This window comes from Pezoporus wallicus, unplaced genomic scaffold (assembly GCF_028554395.1).
Source record: "Pezoporus wallicus isolate ANWC-B61680 ecotype Strahan unplaced genomic scaffold, APGP_CSIRO_Pwel_v1 contig_3486, whole genome shotgun sequence".
NCBI lineage: Eukaryota > Metazoa > Chordata > Aves > Psittaciformes > Psittacidae > Pezoporus > Pezoporus wallicus.
Genome location: NW_026642292.1, coordinates 8,215,387 through 8,233,601, shown reverse-complemented (window position 1 = coordinate 8,233,601; position 18,215 = coordinate 8,215,387). Strand labels below are relative to the sequence as shown.

At 36.7% G+C, this 18,215-nt stretch overlaps 1 protein-coding gene across 6 annotated transcripts in view; it reads left to right on the top strand.

The window, feature by feature from the left end:
* Nucleotides 1-18,215, top strand: part of AKAP6 (A-kinase anchoring protein 6) — a 280,671-nt gene that overhangs the window by 37,835 nt on the left and 224,621 nt on the right. For 5 of the 6 annotated variants that reach the window (XM_057428430.1, XM_057428429.1, XM_057428431.1 and 2 more), the window contains one exon: nucleotides 9,906-10,263. In XM_057428430.1, the coding sequence (XP_057284413.1) occupies nucleotides 9,916-10,263 (348 nt within the window). In that variant the 5' untranslated portion in view covers nucleotides 9,906-9,915. Of the gene's footprint in view, nucleotides 1-7,538; nucleotides 7,648-9,905; nucleotides 10,264-18,215 lie in introns of those variants that run through there. The other variant, XM_057428428.1, reaches the window with a different exon arrangement.

The window sequence follows — 18,215 nt, the reverse complement described above, 5'->3', positions numbered from 1 at the left end:
TTGATTATTTTGCTGTTGGTTTTCATTCGTTGTTGTCCAAGTTGTATCTTTCCACTGTTACATTCTCCTAGGTGGACAAAGCTGCTTCCTTTTTCAAATATTGTGCAGTAGAAAGGAATGGGGTAAAGCAATTGTACTCATTATCTTGAGGGATGGTGTCAATCAACTGATAACACAGCATGACCGGCTGTCTGTCTTTAGGTGACCAATATGTCACCATCAAGGGTCAGGATTTTATCCAAGTAATGATACGAGAGTTTGCAGAATAGCTCCTGAAGCCATGGTTCATCCCTGTAGCACAGGAAGTCTCTTATTTTCATGGATATTAATAATCCCCAAATCAAACATTTTACAGTGCACTATTACTATGATAACTGAATGTCTGAAAGTCTGAAACAGCTGAATATACACATTTGATAATGTATTATTGATATTAGATAGGAACCAAAACAATAGAGCAGAACTCTTCAGTATGACTCAGTACAAGAAACTCAATTTGTGCCCAGGAGAGCTTAGTCTGTTTCTGTCAATTCTCAACTTGAGACAAAAAGTAATGGCTATGGGCTTCTTCTAGATAAGGCCTCAAAATTTTATATTTGACAGCTAAATTATTTCTAATTTAACTTACATGACAGAATTTTCCAGGATCAGCTAACCACATTGTATTGTGTCTTATATAACACAGAATACTGATTTCCAAAACGGGTCAGGCTCTCCGGCCTTAGAGCTGCATGGTTCTTTGTTCCAAAAAGTAGAGATTTCTTCAAAAATCTTTATTATAATAACATTATTACAATTCAGTGTAACAAATCTAGTTTCAGAAATTGCAGCATGTCTTCTGGTTATTTTGATTGATTTTATCACCAGGATCAGAGCTGGGGCAGCTTGAATGTCTGAAGTTGCACTTTTGGGTCTGGCATACCAATACTGTGTCCAACAGCATTCTTCAGGTAGATTATTTTTCCTTTTAAAAAATAACTTTTTTTTTTTAAATTGTAACTTTTGGCCTGAGACCTAGAATCCAGTATTGCACTGCCTGTCTCATACTGCCTTAATTTAAGGAAGGAGCCCAAATGATTATCTTGAGTGACTGCTAGAGAAAGATGCAAGGCTTGAATTGTAGCTAGAGGTTGACTACAACAGACATACTTTGTATGGTACGTATGAGAGGATGAGAGATAATAGAACTTGAAAATGGGCTAAAATAGCCTTGTCTGGTTCTTCTTGTCTGTTCTATTATGAGGCCACATTGTGTAATAAAAGTAACTAATTTCTCATAATCAACTGACATTATAGAAATTAATAAGCCTGTTTAGCTTCTGCCTGTTTAGCCTCCTGAAAGATATTTCATATCATCTCTTTTAAGAAAAAAGAATTGGAACAAGGGGCTACCTTCTTTCTAGAATAATTTTTATTAATTATTAATTTAATTAATTAAATTATTTTTTGCATCCTTCATGATCTAACTTTTGTAGCTAGTGAAGGGGAAAAATGATGTTATGATTGCAAATGCTTTGCTTACTACTGGCCACTAGAATAACAAAAATGGCTTTATGCAGGGATATTTAAAAATCCCACCCTAATCCACAAACCAAAAACCAACCACCAACTGTTCATGTGTATGTTGAAAAATCAGTATATAAAAGTTGCACTATGTATGTTTGCTATGTACTGCTGACATTCTGGAGTGAAAATTAGGATAACAAAAGCCTAAGGTGGTGTAGGGCAGTTAGCTAATAAAAGATGCTGGAGCATTTATGAATTAATATGAAACAGCTAATTTGTCTTTGTCTATTTTAATGCTAATCTTTTCGTACCACATCATCTCCCAGACACTGTTTATTACTGCAGGGCAAATCTCTGCTGAGTCAGAAACGGCCAGGAAACACAAGTACTCCTCCCAATATGCTTGATGCTCTGAATATATTCCTCTGTGTGAGTCTGGCACTACACAATTGTTTTCAATTTCTGTACATACTGTAGTGTAGAATTTTTTCTCCTGTACCATGTAACAGTTGTCCTATGGGATCATTTTCAGCTGGCCTCTCTCCTGGTTTTTTGTTGTTTTTTTTTTGTGAGCATGTAAAATACTATGAGCCGGGAGTGTACAGATTTTGTTTAGTGTTTCAGGCAATACGTCACTCTACATCACAGTGTTTTGGTTTTCACATAAGCATGTATGGCATATTTTCTTTAGTAGAGAAGTATTCCTTTCTCTCCAGAGCGGCTTTCTAGGCTCAGTGTGACAATTCCAATACTCAATTAATTTTAGAGAGCCATTTTTTTTAATTCTGCTTCCCCCCCCAAGCTGTTCTGATTGCACTTAATGATGGACAAGAACTATTGGATATATTTTTAGATATGCTTGGTGCATGTGTAAAGATGCACAGTTGGTACTTCTTGAGATGTGAACTCTTTCTCTGAAATAGAACTTGGCTTTGCTTCCAGTATTAATCTACTGATTAATTGTAGGGCCATAATATTGTACAGTTTCCACAGTTTATGAAATTCCTGGAATTGACAGTGCAGGTACAAATTGTTGATTTGATGAGTATACTGGATTTATACCCAAAGCTTTTATTCACATAATTATCATACTAGTGGCTTTATATATATATACACTTAAATAAATTTAGATCAGGGTCTTGGAGTTTACTGAAGCAGCTGAAGATGCTGAAGAAGCTAAGCTGAAATTTTCAGTTATGCTTTCTTTAATAGGAAGTTGTTTGCAAGTTAAGGTCTTTTGTTGAGTTGTTCATTAGAGAGATACCTGAAAGGGGCCCTTTTTTGATTTTCCAAGTTCTCCTTTGGAGAATTGCACGCAAAAAACATGGCAAGTAGAATGGCTGAAGCGCCCTCTTAGGTATATAAGGTGGTTGGGCAAAGGACTGAAACCTTGAGAGGAATTGAGGCCTACCACTTTAAAGACCTTTGGACAAAGAGCCCATAGGAAGTATAATGACTGCTTCCACTGAGGAAGAGGTTAGAGCTCTTTTGAAGAATAAAGAGGCCCAGGTTGTGAAAACCAGCAGTATTTAAAGTTTCTGGATAGCATGGTCTTTAAGCTGGTATAGAATCATAGAATAGTCAGTGTTGGAAAGGACCTTAAGATCATCTAGTTCCACCCCACCTGCCATGGGCAGGGACACCTTACACTATTTAATGGTCTCCCTTCCATCCTCCTGTTACCTCTTTTCAAAGGTGAGACTCTTAGCCTGCTTAGTTTTTATTTGAACAGGGGTGATTGCATATTTCTGTTTGTCCTTCAGATTGCCTTTTTTTGAACTCTTTTCCAGCCTCACTGTATTCTTTTTGTGGTGAGGGGGCCAGAATTGCACATAACATGCTGGATGTATACCATGGATTTCTACAGTGATGTAATATTTTTTTTTTTCTGCATTATTTCCTATTCCTTTGCTAAATGTTCCTAAAATCTGATTTTCTTTTTGACTGCTACTGAGTATTAAGCCAATGATTTTTTATTTAACCGAACTTTGATAGTTTTCTGTGTAGCAGAGGTTTCTGTGAGACTCTGATTGTGATTTCTGTTTGTCTCCATTTGTTCTCCATTTTCCATTTATATGTACAGTTTCCAGCCTTTTTCTCAATTATTTGTCCATTCAAGAATCTTCCTCCTTATCCCATGGCTATTTAGATTCCTTTAGCTCTTGGTATTGGTTTTTGTCAAAAACATTTTGTGGTCTGTTTAGAAAACTCCAGTACTGTGACTTTTCAAAAACAGAGAAGGCTCTTCCTCTAAAAAATGGTATTTTTTTCATGTGTTGCTTCATTCTGCTACAGTTTCTATTAATTCACCTGATACAAACATCAGGTGGAAAGGCCCCCCAGAACTTTTCTTTAAAAACTGGTATCCTAAGAACCAAAGAATTTTCAAATGAAAGAACATGTACACCACAATCACAATTTGGCTATTTCACCCTTGGCTCCTTGCAGATTGCTGGCTCCTGGAGGTTGCAGAATGCCTAGATTTTGTGCTCTGTTTTTTAGTCTCTTCTACTATGCTTTCAGACAGATCCTTTGCAAAATTCTGCAGTCGAATTTCCACTTGTCCTGATTTGCCACAAGAATTCCCAGTTTCTAGATAAACATTTGCCTTGTGAGTTCTACGTTTTCCTTCACCATGGATTATAAAGAGAAACATCAGATACCAAAGAGCATTTTTAGTCACTGCAGTGTCTTATATCCCGATTTATAGACATAATTAGGAGCTCAAACATATATGGTGGGATTTCTGTAGTTAATCATTGGTGGTCTGTCTTTGCTACCATTAAAGCCTTGGGGCTTTTTAATGGACTTTAAATCAGTCACAATAAAAATTTTAATCGTGAATCACATTAATGTTCAGGCTTAATACTGGCATTGCTAGGCAAGGCTTTTTGGTCCATATCCTGCGTGAGTTCAGGCAGCATTGTATTCCCTATGAGGTATACCTTATAAGAATCTACATACATCAGATAGGAAGCCCAACAGTGCTACATGAAAAATTTTCCCCTTATTGTCCACCTTGTTCAGATTTTTAGGTGTAATAGCGTGATAATTGTAAAGGAAGTATTTTTGAAATGTGTTCACAGAGAATGGTATGAAGAGAAAAACCTAAATTTACTCTCTTAGAATTCAGTTAAGAGCTTTGTGAAATTGCTGTATTTCTTAAATCCGTTTATGTGAATAGGGTTAATGCCATAAAATTTAAGTTTCCATATATGTAGTTACTGATGTGATGTATTTCAGGTTGTTGGGGTACTGATACAGTTTATCTTTGCAGTAGATACAGTAGATTACATAGTCAAGGAAAGATGTAATGAGCCTTATAACTTGGCAGAGAATTCCTGGCACTATTGAAATGCAGAAAACGAAACACCCCCCCCCCCCAAAAAAAAAAAAAAGAAAAGGGGGGGAGAAATATAACTTGGCTGTGTGAGATATTCATTTCCACTGCATCTGTTTAGAAGATGAGCATCAATGAACTCATTAAATCTGATGTTAAAATTTACATCATTAGATTTCAAAGTCAGCAAGCAGACATAATTATTTAATGATGGAGTTTCTCTGGGGCTTGGGGGCCATTTTGCAGAATGGAATGAATTGACAGGCAGGTGGCTGTATAATGCTTATGGCTGATTTTAACAATGTGTGACAGTAAGAAAAATTAGACCTCATTAACATTCACTCGGTCCAGTGTCTGCACCACTGATCAATGGTTGGACTACTGTATGGCTTAAAATGCTTAATGAAGCTTTGTTTGACAGGAGCCAACTGCTGCTGGAGGAAACGTGGATGATCTGATAGCTGGCAGAGTGTATATGGCCTGCACTTAATAGACAAGGCAAATGTGAATAACTGGGGAGCAAAATGAGGGGGAGGAGTCTTGTGGTGATTGATGAACTATATTATGGTTGACACACACATTCTATGTTTTGCATAAAAGTGTTAGCATCTGATTGAGTGGAAAACCAGGGGAAAGAGAGATTGCTATGTGATCAGTGGAAGGTAATCAGCCATCTGTTAGGCATAATGTACTTACTAAAGATGAAGATTGAAAGCATATGTGTGCATGTGCTTACACAGCAACTATCACCTTTTATAAAAGTATATATGAAAATATAAAACTGTATATAAAGACCTAACATAAAGCAAATAAATACTATCAGTTCTTCTATTTTTATTCTCCCACCAAAAAGAGTAGAAAAAGTAAAGAAAGCTTGTAGCTATGTTTGTAATTCATAAATGTGTCCTTCCAGCAGACTGAAACAGTAGCTTCAGAAGTAACAGAAACAAATAATTTGAGGTGCATTTTTAAAAACAATGGCATCATAACTCTCACTTTGATTGTGACGATGAAAATAAGGCCATGCCTGCAAAATATTGAGAGATGAACTTTTTATTGATCAGGACATATGTATTTTCAGCTGTTCACCTGCAGATTTGAAATAATCTGGTTTATACAGGTATTTGAGGTACAGAAAGGATTTAGTTCAGAAGAAAGCTAGAGTCTGATATAACACTGCTTGCCCATCTAAAACTGTCAATGATGCTACCAGGATTTTGTGATGCAGACAGCAAGACTGAGCTTAGCTTTTCATGTTTCAAAGACCTTTAGTGGTGGTACAAATCCTGCTTACAAGGAAATTAACCACTCCTTTACCTCTTTTAAAAAAAAATTTTGCATAGCAGTGTATAAAGGGCAACTCTAAAAAATGTATTCAATTTTAATATGTGTTCTAACTCTTGTGATAATGGTTTAAAATCCACTATCTGTACATCCCACAAAATCTGGAAAAACAAAATACTCCGGAAATAGAACAAATTTTAAAATCTGTCACTTGAAATATCAAACACCACAATATATAACCCCAAAGTATTGTTTAACTTCCATTTCACATCTGTTTGCATATTTTTTTTTTAACAAATGTTTTAATCCACTAGATGACAACTTGGAATACAGAATATTACTCTTCAACACGCTTTTTCAAATTTCAGACTGAAATTTATCACATGTCACTGATGGTACATTATGCAAATACTGGAACTGCTGAAGAAGGCCTTCTGTGCCCCATCTTGCTGTTTCCACCTACCCTGTTTCAGTATAGAAGTAATATTCTGAACATTGGAGGGAGAAAGTGTATAGGACAATAGATGCAAGTGTCTGTCTGAGAATGGAGTGGAGAGCAGCTGATTTAGTCATCTCAGTAGCTGGTGTCTTAGCACAACTTTATGAATACAGTGCTCACAAGGCTGCTGACCTAGTTAAATATACAGAAGTCTGACTTGCACGTGGTCAGCCACAAAGCAGAACATCTGATCAAAAGTATTTTGGCAAGGTTTGTAACTCCTAAATTGCTTAAAGAAGATTATGTCTGTGAGTTTGCTGTTTCTGCTGGGCTATGTTGTTTGCTATTTAGTATTTCAACATTAGAATTTTACGTAAAAAAACCTCTGTGCCAGGGACCTTCCTCTTTTCCTTTCCTACCCAATGCATGGGGGTGACAGTATCCTGCAGGCGGAACGCCTTGCCAGTGCAGCTCATGGGTCTGTGCAGGCGTCACAGGGGAATGATGTTGCCGTTGCCGTTGCCGCAGTTGTGGATGAGCTGGGGGAGGGATCGGAGGGTGGAGCTTACTGTTTCTCCAGTGATTTTTAGGAGCACTCCTGTGAATGCAAGGCTCCCGTGTCAGCTTTCTCGGAGAGCGCGGGGGAGCCTTTCAGTTTTCCTTTCTCACAGTGTAGTTGGTGGTTGGTGCCTTTTTATTCTGCCAGGAAACGATTTGATGAAACTCTGCCCTAGTGTTCAGATTTGGTCATTTCTACAAGTAGCTCCTTTCAAGCACTGTGAACTTTTTAAGGCTTTCCCAGACCTCGTTAACTGGTATCCACAGTGTGTTTTATTACCTTTGTAGGATTTTCTTTTTCTTTTCTTTTTTTTTTTTTTTTTTTTTTTTTTTAAAGAATGTGAGGAGAATGATCTCTTTTAAAGTTTCCCCACATACTTGAAGTGTGGCAACTTGTGATCTGGCAGAAAGAAAAGGACGCAAAGGACTTGACTTTTAAGAGCAACTAGGATTAAGGAGGCATTAGCTGTAACGCGGGGGAGCCAGTATATAGAGTCAAGCACATCGTAACAAAAAACAGGTCAGCAGGTTCCTAATGGTTGCTAATTGCAAACTCGGTGTATCAAAGCTAGAGCTACGCTCTGCATGCAGCACGGACTAGCTTTTGTTTGCTTCTGCAGCAGCATGTTTTAATTTTTGTTCACTAATTGCTTTAATGTCCTTACTTGAGCTGAGTCATGTTGAAAAACTCTGGTAGAGTGCCAAGGTGTTTTTTTTTTAGTGGAAAAACTCCTAAACAAGTGCTGCACTTCCAACGTTTCGGTATCATTTAGTGATTCAGGCATGTTTAATTTGTTAACAGTAAACATGCAGAAATAAGGACCACGTGGGCTTCAGCAAAATTTTATTTTCAGGAGTTAATAATGTGAAGAATATGCTTAAAGTAATATGATAGTTTTGGCTGTTAGGACAGTTGATTTATACACTTTAAAGATGGGGCTATGATCAGCAGTGTCTAACAAAAATGTTTTCAAAGTGAGTGATTTGTTTAACCCTGTGTTTTGAATATGTATGGCAACAGAGTTTAAGTTGAAAAATGGGCAGTGAAAAGCGATGGACTTGAAAAATATACTCATCATCCTGAAATGCTGATTTCAGCCTTGTTGCAGAGCTTTTTATTTGACAGCATTTAATTCTGAAGTCTTCAAAAAACATAGAGTTGGAAATTGTACAGCAAGCACTGAGAACAACTTGGAATCTTTTTTCATTCCCTTTCCTTGATTGCATGAATAGAAAATTTTGTTCTGAAGTGCCAAATTAATATTTACTGGCTTAATATCCATCATTAATATTCTCTTTTGGGGGCAATGTGCAAAAAGTAGTTTACTACAGGACAGGAAACAAAATCAAATTAATATTAAATGTAATATTTTGTCCTTCCTGGCTAGGATAAGTAGACTGGTGTTTGGCTACTTCCTTGGTACTCTCACTGCTTGTCGTAGTCATCTCTGGGTTCTAAGACTCCAATTGAAATATTTAGGGATAGAACTCAGTTGACACAGTGTAGTCGATTTAATAGCGAAAGGCACTGGTTTCTCTTCTGCAATCTCTACAACTATTATACTAAAAGCTAAAATGCAGTCTTTATAGAAAAGAGGGTAAACATGTAAGAACATGGAATACTGCCCAAATTAATAGCTGTATAACTGAGTTACTTGCAGTCTTTCTACTATGGAAAAGGAATGCAAGAAAAAGTTGTTAAAAATGTAGTTGAAGTATTTCCAATATGCACTGGTTAAAGCAGTGAAAAGGACCCAATCTTTCCAATTCTCCTAACGTAGACTTACTGAATATAGCTTAGGTTTGCAAAACATTGAAGGTGGTAAAGTTGTATGTCAAAGGCAGGCATACTGCAAAATTAGGTAAAACCTAGATCTCCTACTGAATTAAAGTTTACATAATGTTTTAGGTACAATTTAGCTCCAAACCAGGTGCATGCTGTTCTCTTCTGCATAGCAGCCTTCTATATTGCATACACCCCGAGTGTACAGGGAAAGGGATACAAAGTAAAATGTTTTACTTATTTACCTTTTTCAGTGAACCTTATAAGTGTATTCTGATGACACAGCTTTTGGGCTTTAGTAAGCCACTCCTTCGGTACATATTTTGACATTTGGATTTCTTATTTCTAAATTTTGACAGATATTGCTTATCATAACAGTTCTTATCTAACAAAACTACAAGAATTTAAATGTCAATTTAAAAGCTGCCTACAATAAATCAACCAAGCGTTGTCAATATTTGCTTTAGATTTGCATTCAGAACTTTTGTTGGGCGTGATCAGTAGTCAAGTGGACAGTTAGGAAGTGTGAATAAAACTTGTGATAATTTGTCTTTCATCATAAATTTCAGGCCATAGAATATGTTCTAATGCATGCTAGTTTAAAATACTAGCCCTATATTAACTTGTGGAGTTGAGTAAATTTCAGCTAGCTTTATCAATGCTTAGTTTCTTTCTGTTGCAGTTGTAGAAAATCAACATGAATTTCTCATCAGTGAAAACTGTCATTTTGAAAGTGATTTTCTACAATGAGAGAAGTGCAATATTTGTTGGTTTTGGCAAAAATAAACCCAACAAAACAAACTTGTTTGTTCAAATCAACACAGTTAATTTGAAATATCTATTGATTCTTGATCTGGTGTAGAAAAGCTAGCCTAGGTAGAACAATTTGCATGAGATTACCGTACCTCACAGACATTACCGTTTACTCCTTGTCTTGTGAGCATTTTTGTTGCAAAATTTGTAACATGCAGCCTCTTTTCTTTTTCTCTTTGCAGGTATTTTGGAATGAATTATGGTTTAGGCTTTCCCATGTTAGCCATGGATGTAGCGCTTTCTCCCATGACAACACAAGAACTGGATCCCATGCCATCTGATGCATCTCCTATGCTTATAAACATGACTCCAACAGTAGAACGAGATGGGGAAGAGGATGTCATGAAGGAGCTTGATTCTGGCCAGCAGTATGAAAAGCCTCCTCCTCTACACACTGGGGCTGATTGGAAGATTGTTCTCCACCTGCCAGAAATTGAGACCTGGCTTCGGATGACATCGGAAAGAGTCAGGGATCTGACATATTCTGTCCAGCAGGATTCAGACAGCAAGCATGTGGATGTGCACCTGGTACAGCTGAAGGTAGGATGAATTTTATATTGCAGACTTTTCAGTGAAGATGGTTCACTCAAATCTTCTACTTGCAAATTAAACAAAAGCAGCTTTTCATAACTGCTGCAGTATGACAGCCTATGTTAAGTGAATAAGTCCTTTTCAGGGAGATAATACAAACTGTCATTCTCAGATCTTTTTGCAACATTACTTACTCATCACTTAATTCAACAGTCACAAGCACATTAACAAACATGTCCACACTCCAAAAGCAGCTAATACAACCTGACCAGACAGATCAGAAATGCCCAGAAATAGTCGTATTTATTTTAACAGGGTTTAGTACCTAAACCTCCTAAATTTATGTCCCAGTATGCATGGCTACTCATCTGAAAACTAACCAGATTTCAGAGGCAGTATGGTGGAAAGGTGGTCTAATGTTTGGCCTTTTAGTCTCATAAAGGCTATGCTCAAGATTGAACTCAGGTGGGACTACATACAAAATAGTAAACATGTAGAATATTTTTTCAGATCTGAGTCATGGTAAGAAATGTGAAGTGAGAGGAATTGAACAGTAACAAACAGTAAATCAACCTTCCCCTCACACCAGCAAGAAAATGTACTAGCAAAACTGGACTTTGTCCCCCCAATCTCCCCATACCCTGACAACTGAACACAAGTACCTTTAAACAATTATCTCTGTCTTGGTCCCAGATTTAAATTCTGATGATGAATCTTTAAAGATATTCAAGAAATTCCAGGTGAAATTCAAACAAATAGTGTCTAGGACTTTATTTGTATGTTTGTCTGCATTGCTTGGTTTGCTGCAGCAGATGAAGCATGCTTTTGAAGACAGCAGTCTCCAAAAATAGCAGGCAAATATTATCTCTTCAGACTGAGCTGTCTTCAGCATTGCATTCTGAGGCCTGTTTATGTGAACATAGTCTTCCTTCATACTCAGTGGAATAGCATTTTATCTGTGTTTATTTTAGGACCGGAGCTGTAGTCTGTCTTAAAATACAACTCTGTGTACTAGCGCTGACCACAGAGCAATTGTACTGTAATCAGTTCTAACCAAGGAGAAAGCCAATCCTGAGGTTTTTGTATGGTTCCACCACTTTTCTGAAAAAATTGGGGTAGGCATTGCTAGCCTTAGATGAAAGGACCATGTCCACAGCATGCAGTAGGGTTTTAGCAAATATGCCTGAAATGTATTTCATATCAAAACTTGCTGGACTCATTGCCAGCTCTGATCTGGAATTGCTTGTGGCCATCTTAGTGCACTGCTGAGCTGAAACTAAAAGACTGAGGGGCTTGTGCATGGTATTTGCACACAGCTTTGGGCTGCCTTAGAGCACAGACAACTGATTTGTGCCAACTTACGGAGTAAGAATATTCTGTACACATAACTCACCCTCATACATCCACTAAAATGTTTTACGTCCAAATGGAGGTCAGTGAATGAACAACATTCTCCTTTTTAGTATTTATTTGTGAAGTTGCAAGTGTCAATGGTAGCTCATAAAATACTTTCCTAATGTTTTCTTCTACCTAAGTGATTGCTGTAGCACCTAGGGATTGTTTGGATCTAAGAAGAAATCTTTTTGATGTAACTGTAAAAAAGGACGAAAGAATAACAGAATAAATCTCAATTATCTGGTCTGCCAGCCTGGGGGGGCTGTCATTGGCGCTGTCAAATATTCTATGTACAGACTGGACTCACAGGGAATTGCTCTTTTCTTGTGTGTTTATACACTTGTATATCCGTGTGTGTGTACAATTATGAATAGTATTTGAAGTATTTTTAAAATATTTGATATATTTCTAAATTTTTCACAAGAGCATAAAAAAGCTTTCAGCAGGATCTATAATAGTACAAAACGCAGCAAAGTCTTAATAAACACATTAGGGATATGTACAGAATTTCTGTAACCTTTAAACCTGTATACAGACAAAAACAAGACTGTAAAAGCAAGTGTTATGGAAATGCTTTTATTCAGACTTCAGCTATATTTTAAATTATTTACCTTTATATCCTTCTGCATTATATATATCTTGATGAAAATCAGCTAAGCAAAAAACAATAAATAAGACCTCAGAGCCTCTTTTTTTATTCCTTCTGTGCTCCGATAATTCCCCTGGAGAGGCTCCTTCCAACTGATCTGGGTCCTTCTGGAATTGCTGTGCCCGTGCTGGACACAGTGCTCAATGTGAAGCTTCACCATTGCTGAGTAGGCTAGAGAAAGTATTTTATGTGTCTACCAAATAAGACATGCCAGCTTAGGCTATCTTTCATATTATTTGTTTTTCCCACAGCAGCAGGAGATGTTTGATTCATGTTCACTGTAATGCCCAAACTTCTTTGCTGCAGATTTTTCATTTCTCTTATCTGTGAAATTTTACACGTAAGATTTTGCCTTTGTCTGTTACTGAATTTATTTTATCAGTTTGTTAGTGGGTTTTGGTTTTTTTTTTTTTCTTTTTTTTGGTCTTGCATTTCTCAAGTGTGTCCATGAATTTTTTCAGTTTCTTCTGGTATGTTTGAAGTACCTCCCCCAAGTACACACTGCAAATTTAAGAAGCCTTTTCTCTGCTCTTTTGTCACAATCATAAAGATAAAAATGAATGTTACAGACTCAGGATGAAAATCTGTAACATAATAGTTTTTGAATATAATTATTAGACTGCAAATGCAGGAGTAAGGCAAACAAGTTTTTATTTTGTCATAGTTTGTTTTCCTCAGTGAGGAGAGGTCCAATTCCCTTTTTATGCAGCTATTCATTTTGGATGTTTAAAGTTTATTTTTTTCCTTTGGCTGAGTTGGCTCATCGTGATAGGGCTGGTATGAGGATGTAGGCCATAGCAGGCCTTTTATGTTATTCCTTGGAAAATTGCTCAACAAACAGATCATCTCTTTCTCTGGTGAATATTTAGTCTGTATCCCAGCTGCAGATTGGTCTGTGCTTCTGCTCTTTCTGTAATGAAGAACGTTGTTTCTGTGTTGTGGCTTGTTCCCTGAGGATTTTGGTGTTTGCTGCCAGTCTCTTTTTGTGCTACATGACTTAGGGTTTTACTAGCCACCACTGATCCTTTGAAAAATACTTGTTTCTCTCGCTTTTGAAATGCCCTTTCTTAGAACTAGCCATGCAGCATGAGTGGGAGGCTTGTCTTATGTTGTCCCTTGGGAAATTTCCTGGAAAGCTCAGCTTCACATGAGTGCTTCAGTAAGCTAGATGCATGAACCATAACTCTCAGGGTTTCGGAATGCGCTATATTAGTCATTTATCTGGTCATCACTCTTAACACAAGCTGTGCTAAGATACATTTACATCTCTAATGCATTCAGTATAGCTGTTACCAATTGCAAATATTTGTAAAAGACATGAAAACAAAAATGCTTTGACTACAAGCAAATTTAGAGTGCTCTCTCTGTCCTTGTATTGTGTGAACATGCTGAGATGCTTTCGTGATCCATTTAGCTTTTTTTTATGCTGAATAAAATATGCTTGCTTTCACAGTGAGTTCTTTCTTGGAATCCTCCTGATGTCCAACTTGGATTCAATTCCAAATCTTCTGCTTTACTTTATATCCCTTAACCCTTGGAAGGATCTTGCTCTTCAACTCATTGTTTGTTCTTTTTTATCTTTCTGGGGACAACACACACCCCCCCCCCCCCCCCGTCATTTGGATGATCTAGCATAATCTTTTGTATTTAAGATGTCTGTTAACTTCTAAGTTATTGTGGAGAGAATCACTACACCACCAGTGCAAAACCAGGGTATGGTAGGACTGTAGGTGTCTTTCTCATCCTCTCCTCTTGAATTCAGGCCGCTTTTAATAATTAGCTAATATTAAATATTGCTGAGTTAATGAATAAATAGTGAAGGCCAGGCCAAATGATTTTTCTGAGTACTTTTCAACCTTTTTTTTTTCCCTGTATCAATTCCTTTTCAAGAGCAAAAATCAATATTTCCTTCAGATGTTAAAATAACTCAAGGCTGAGTCTGGAAGATAAGTTCGTAAGTTCAATTTCTTGTAGTTTGAAACTCAGAACTGTCTTTATCATAACCTGTAAGTGGACTTACTCAATGCTAGCAGCACTGCTTAAGTACCTTATCTACCACATGTCTTTTTGTCACACTAGAAACAGGGCTTTTCTTTCTTCTCACCTTTGGTTTGATGACTCTCAATGGTTCTATTATTTTAAGGCTTGTGACAACATACTTTGCTTCTGCAGTTGTACAGCTTTTCATCTGTGCTACCTAAACTATCTTTAAGTGCACAGGTAAAGTTTTCTCAGAGTCTGAATCTCTAAATTATATTGACAACACTGCATCATAAGAGAAGTTGGAGAGCCTTGAACTGTATTCTATATAGAGTGCAATCCTGGAGACATCGCACATGCTGTTTGCTCACCTACCAGGTCAGTGCCTTAAAGGATAAAACTGATGACCAAGTAAATGTCAATTTTCTAGGTACTAATTAGGTTTGGAAATTCTGTGCAAAGCTGCTCAGACTTGCCAGGTTTGGTGGTAGTCTAAGTTCAGAAATGCAGAATTTTAGGCAGCTGGTTACTTGTCATGGAATGAGCAACAGAGGTGTACCTGTGGCATTTAGACATTCACAAACTCAATGAGCAACATGATTCAGGACTGCATTGTCGCCTACATTCTGTCCTAATGTTCATTCTGCTCTGGTCATTAAAGTCTGTTAAGAATGCATTCCTGAAGGCCCAGTCTGAAGTTCCTAATGAAAAAAAAAAAATCTTTCTAATTGCTTATAACATTTCTCAACAAATGTATGAATTTATTGGATTAGTGCTAGTTATGAATTACTGTTAATGCTGAAACCATTTTTGGTGTTCCAAATATTTTATACTAAATAAGTACCTGTTAAGCCTATGTAGGCTTTTAATATGGTTTTAACTTCAGATGCCTGAGTAGTGCAAATGACAATATGGGTTTATTAATAATCAGACTGTTTTTCAACAGTAAGTTTAAAAAAACCCAATAAACATTTGTAAGCTAATTTTAAGTTATCCTCTAGTGTAGTTGTAGATAATGCTGACATTTCAAAATGAAATTTTATGCCTTTAATATTCAGCTAATGCACATTAATAACTATTTTTTAAGCAAATAATGGTAGGTTAACACAATAATTTTTTTTTTTAAGATAGGTGGATTTAAACTGTGTCATGCAACCTAATAGGAAAACAGTTTCCCCCTTCTTCTGTCAGTATTGTTCAGTCTGCGCAGATACAGTGAAGTTAAACTGATTTTCATTCTCCTCTTAGAATTTAATAACTAATTCTTTTAATATAACCCATATTTGGCAAACTCGGTGCCCTCTGATCATCTGCTGGGGTGCCATAGGAGACAGTATGAATGCAGAAAGAGTTTACATACTTTACTGGAGATTCAGTTGCCTGCTAAAGAAAGCTGGTCTTGCTAGAAAAGTGAGAACTGCTTGGTTAGTCTGCTGTTATGTAAGTATCAAGGGAACAAAAGTAGCTAAGATCTGGAAAAGGCTTAACTGGTAACCCCAGTGATAATGGAGGATCTGGTTTGCATAATTTATCAGGTTAAATTAATAAATAATATATGTTGCAGACAGTGCTCTGGACCCTCTTTAAGATTGGACTTTCTGTCTAGAAAAACAGAGAAAGGATACCAATAAAAAAATTACTGGAATTATTGCTTTCGTGGTGAAGTGACTTGATTATTCCTTAGAGTGGTAGAAGACACCAGCATTGGATATCCCTCGGGCAAAAAGAGTTTTACAAAAGAAAAAAAAAAAAGGAATGAATAAATAAAGGCATGGGTTACCTAATTGACTCAGTTGGGGTCTGTATGCATGGTCTTTGGAAACAAACCGTGAAAAATTTGTGGAGCATCTAAGCTTCCACTTAATGCAAGGGTGCAATCTGAACATCTCCTTAAAACAACATAAGTTATTTCAAAAGCAAACTGGTAAGGATACACCGAGCAAAATAACTGTAACCTGTGGCATTCCCTGCAAGGGAGTGCTCCTCTTGCAAGGGTAGAGATGCATTCATTAATTTGAGCACTGCATTTGGTCATACAAGGGTGATGTGTAATTCGGGGAGTTGCAGATATAAGAGCAGACTAGCATCTGCAATGCTATGAATGTCTTAAGGTTGTCCTAAAATAGACATTGGGATTATTCATCAGTCAGGAGACTTTGGAGAAAAAAGGTGAACGTTTGTTTGTGAAAAGGGAATTGGAGCTCTAAGATGAGTAGAAAAGTGGGTGTTGCACCACTCAGTTTCTTCATTTAGTTCTAAAAATAAAAACTGCGAAATTGCTCTCATTTGGATATCTACACTTTAGAAATATACACAGTTATACAATATATACATGAATGCATGTAAGTGCACTTTGACAACTTATATTGATTATTTCTCCCTCCTCTCACTTCACATTGCTCCTACATTAAAATACGCCAATACAGGCTTTACAAAATGAGCTAATAACCTACCAATGGTCTCTGGAGAAATATTAAGGTAAATATCAAATTCCAGCACAGATGGTACCTATTACCGTCTTTTTTTAGTCTGTATCCTAATCTGACTGGAACACAAAAATTTACTAGATATAATGATATAATGATATAAATCCTTTTCAGAATGATGAGAAAATGTTAAGTCGTTGTGCAAATTAATTACTCAAAACATGTGAACATAATAACACCTACTGTTGTCCGTATTTACTGGAAAAAACTAAATGCTATTTCAATAGTGTAAGTAAAATTTAGTAATGTCAGCTTTTTAAATTAGAGGTCATTGATGCTACATAATTATTTATATTTGAAAGTAAGGATACCAATGGGAATTTTTTGTTATGGTATCTGTGACTTGGTTGAAATAATTAATGTTATAAAAATATATGTATATTTGTAATTATCCATATGTGTATATAAACAAAAGCATACATGCAAAAAGAAGTGCCACATAAAAATCTTCCTGGTACTTTTTTTTCTTGAGGACTTGTTTAAGTCTATATGTGTTTTAGAAGGTAGGATATAGTGATGTTTTATAACAGCCATCTATGAATGGTCATCTTCATGAACTATTAATTTTACAGATGCTTTCTTGCTTTGCCTATTTCAGTAGGCTTTGTGGACCTGTTTCTTATTAGGCATTACACTGGTAGGGTTTGTTGTGTTTTCAATTTATAACTACGTGTCCCTTACAATATATAAAAACTGTAATATGACATAAGGGAGTAGTCAAAGAACAAGCACAGAAAATTGCACAAAATGTAAGGAATTCTTTAGTTTGCTTCCTTATTGCCTGATGGGCTTTTATTATGAGAGAGTTGACAGAAGAAATTTCAGTGTTATAGGATGATTGCTCTCTGAATACCAGAGATGCAGCATGAATATTTCAGTACCATCACATACTTGCATTTCAGTAAGAACAAGTTCCACAATTTCTGATTTTTGTAAATACCCTTTGTAATTTGCCTCTCAAATTATATGAGTTCTTCCTCAGAATCAAATCCTTTTCTGTACAGTTAACCATTAAAAAGCCTTCTGTGAACTGCAATTGAAATCTCAGAACTAACAAACAAGTAAGCAAGCAAAAGGGTTTTGTGTATTTTCCTGTGGAGAATGTAATGACATGTCTGTATAGCTATGTTTATACTTTTGAGATGTTGCCCTATGCATAGTACCCATCCTGTGAGTGGGCTGTATGAGATGTGTTCTGGGGGTTTGAGATGATGTTCATGTGGCCTTGCCAAAGCCTGAGCTGTCACAGTGGGGTGGTCTGGGAACTGTACTGGACCTTCAGCTTTTCTCAAGTCTTGCTCTGGAGCTTGACTTCATTGTTTGCAGCTAATAAATAAAGCTGGGTGGCAAGCCTGGGCAAGCGCCTAGGTGCAGGCAAATGTCTGACTGACATTGTAGTTGTAGAAATGTCATCTTCAGAAAAGGTTATAACACAGACTAGGTATTTTTCA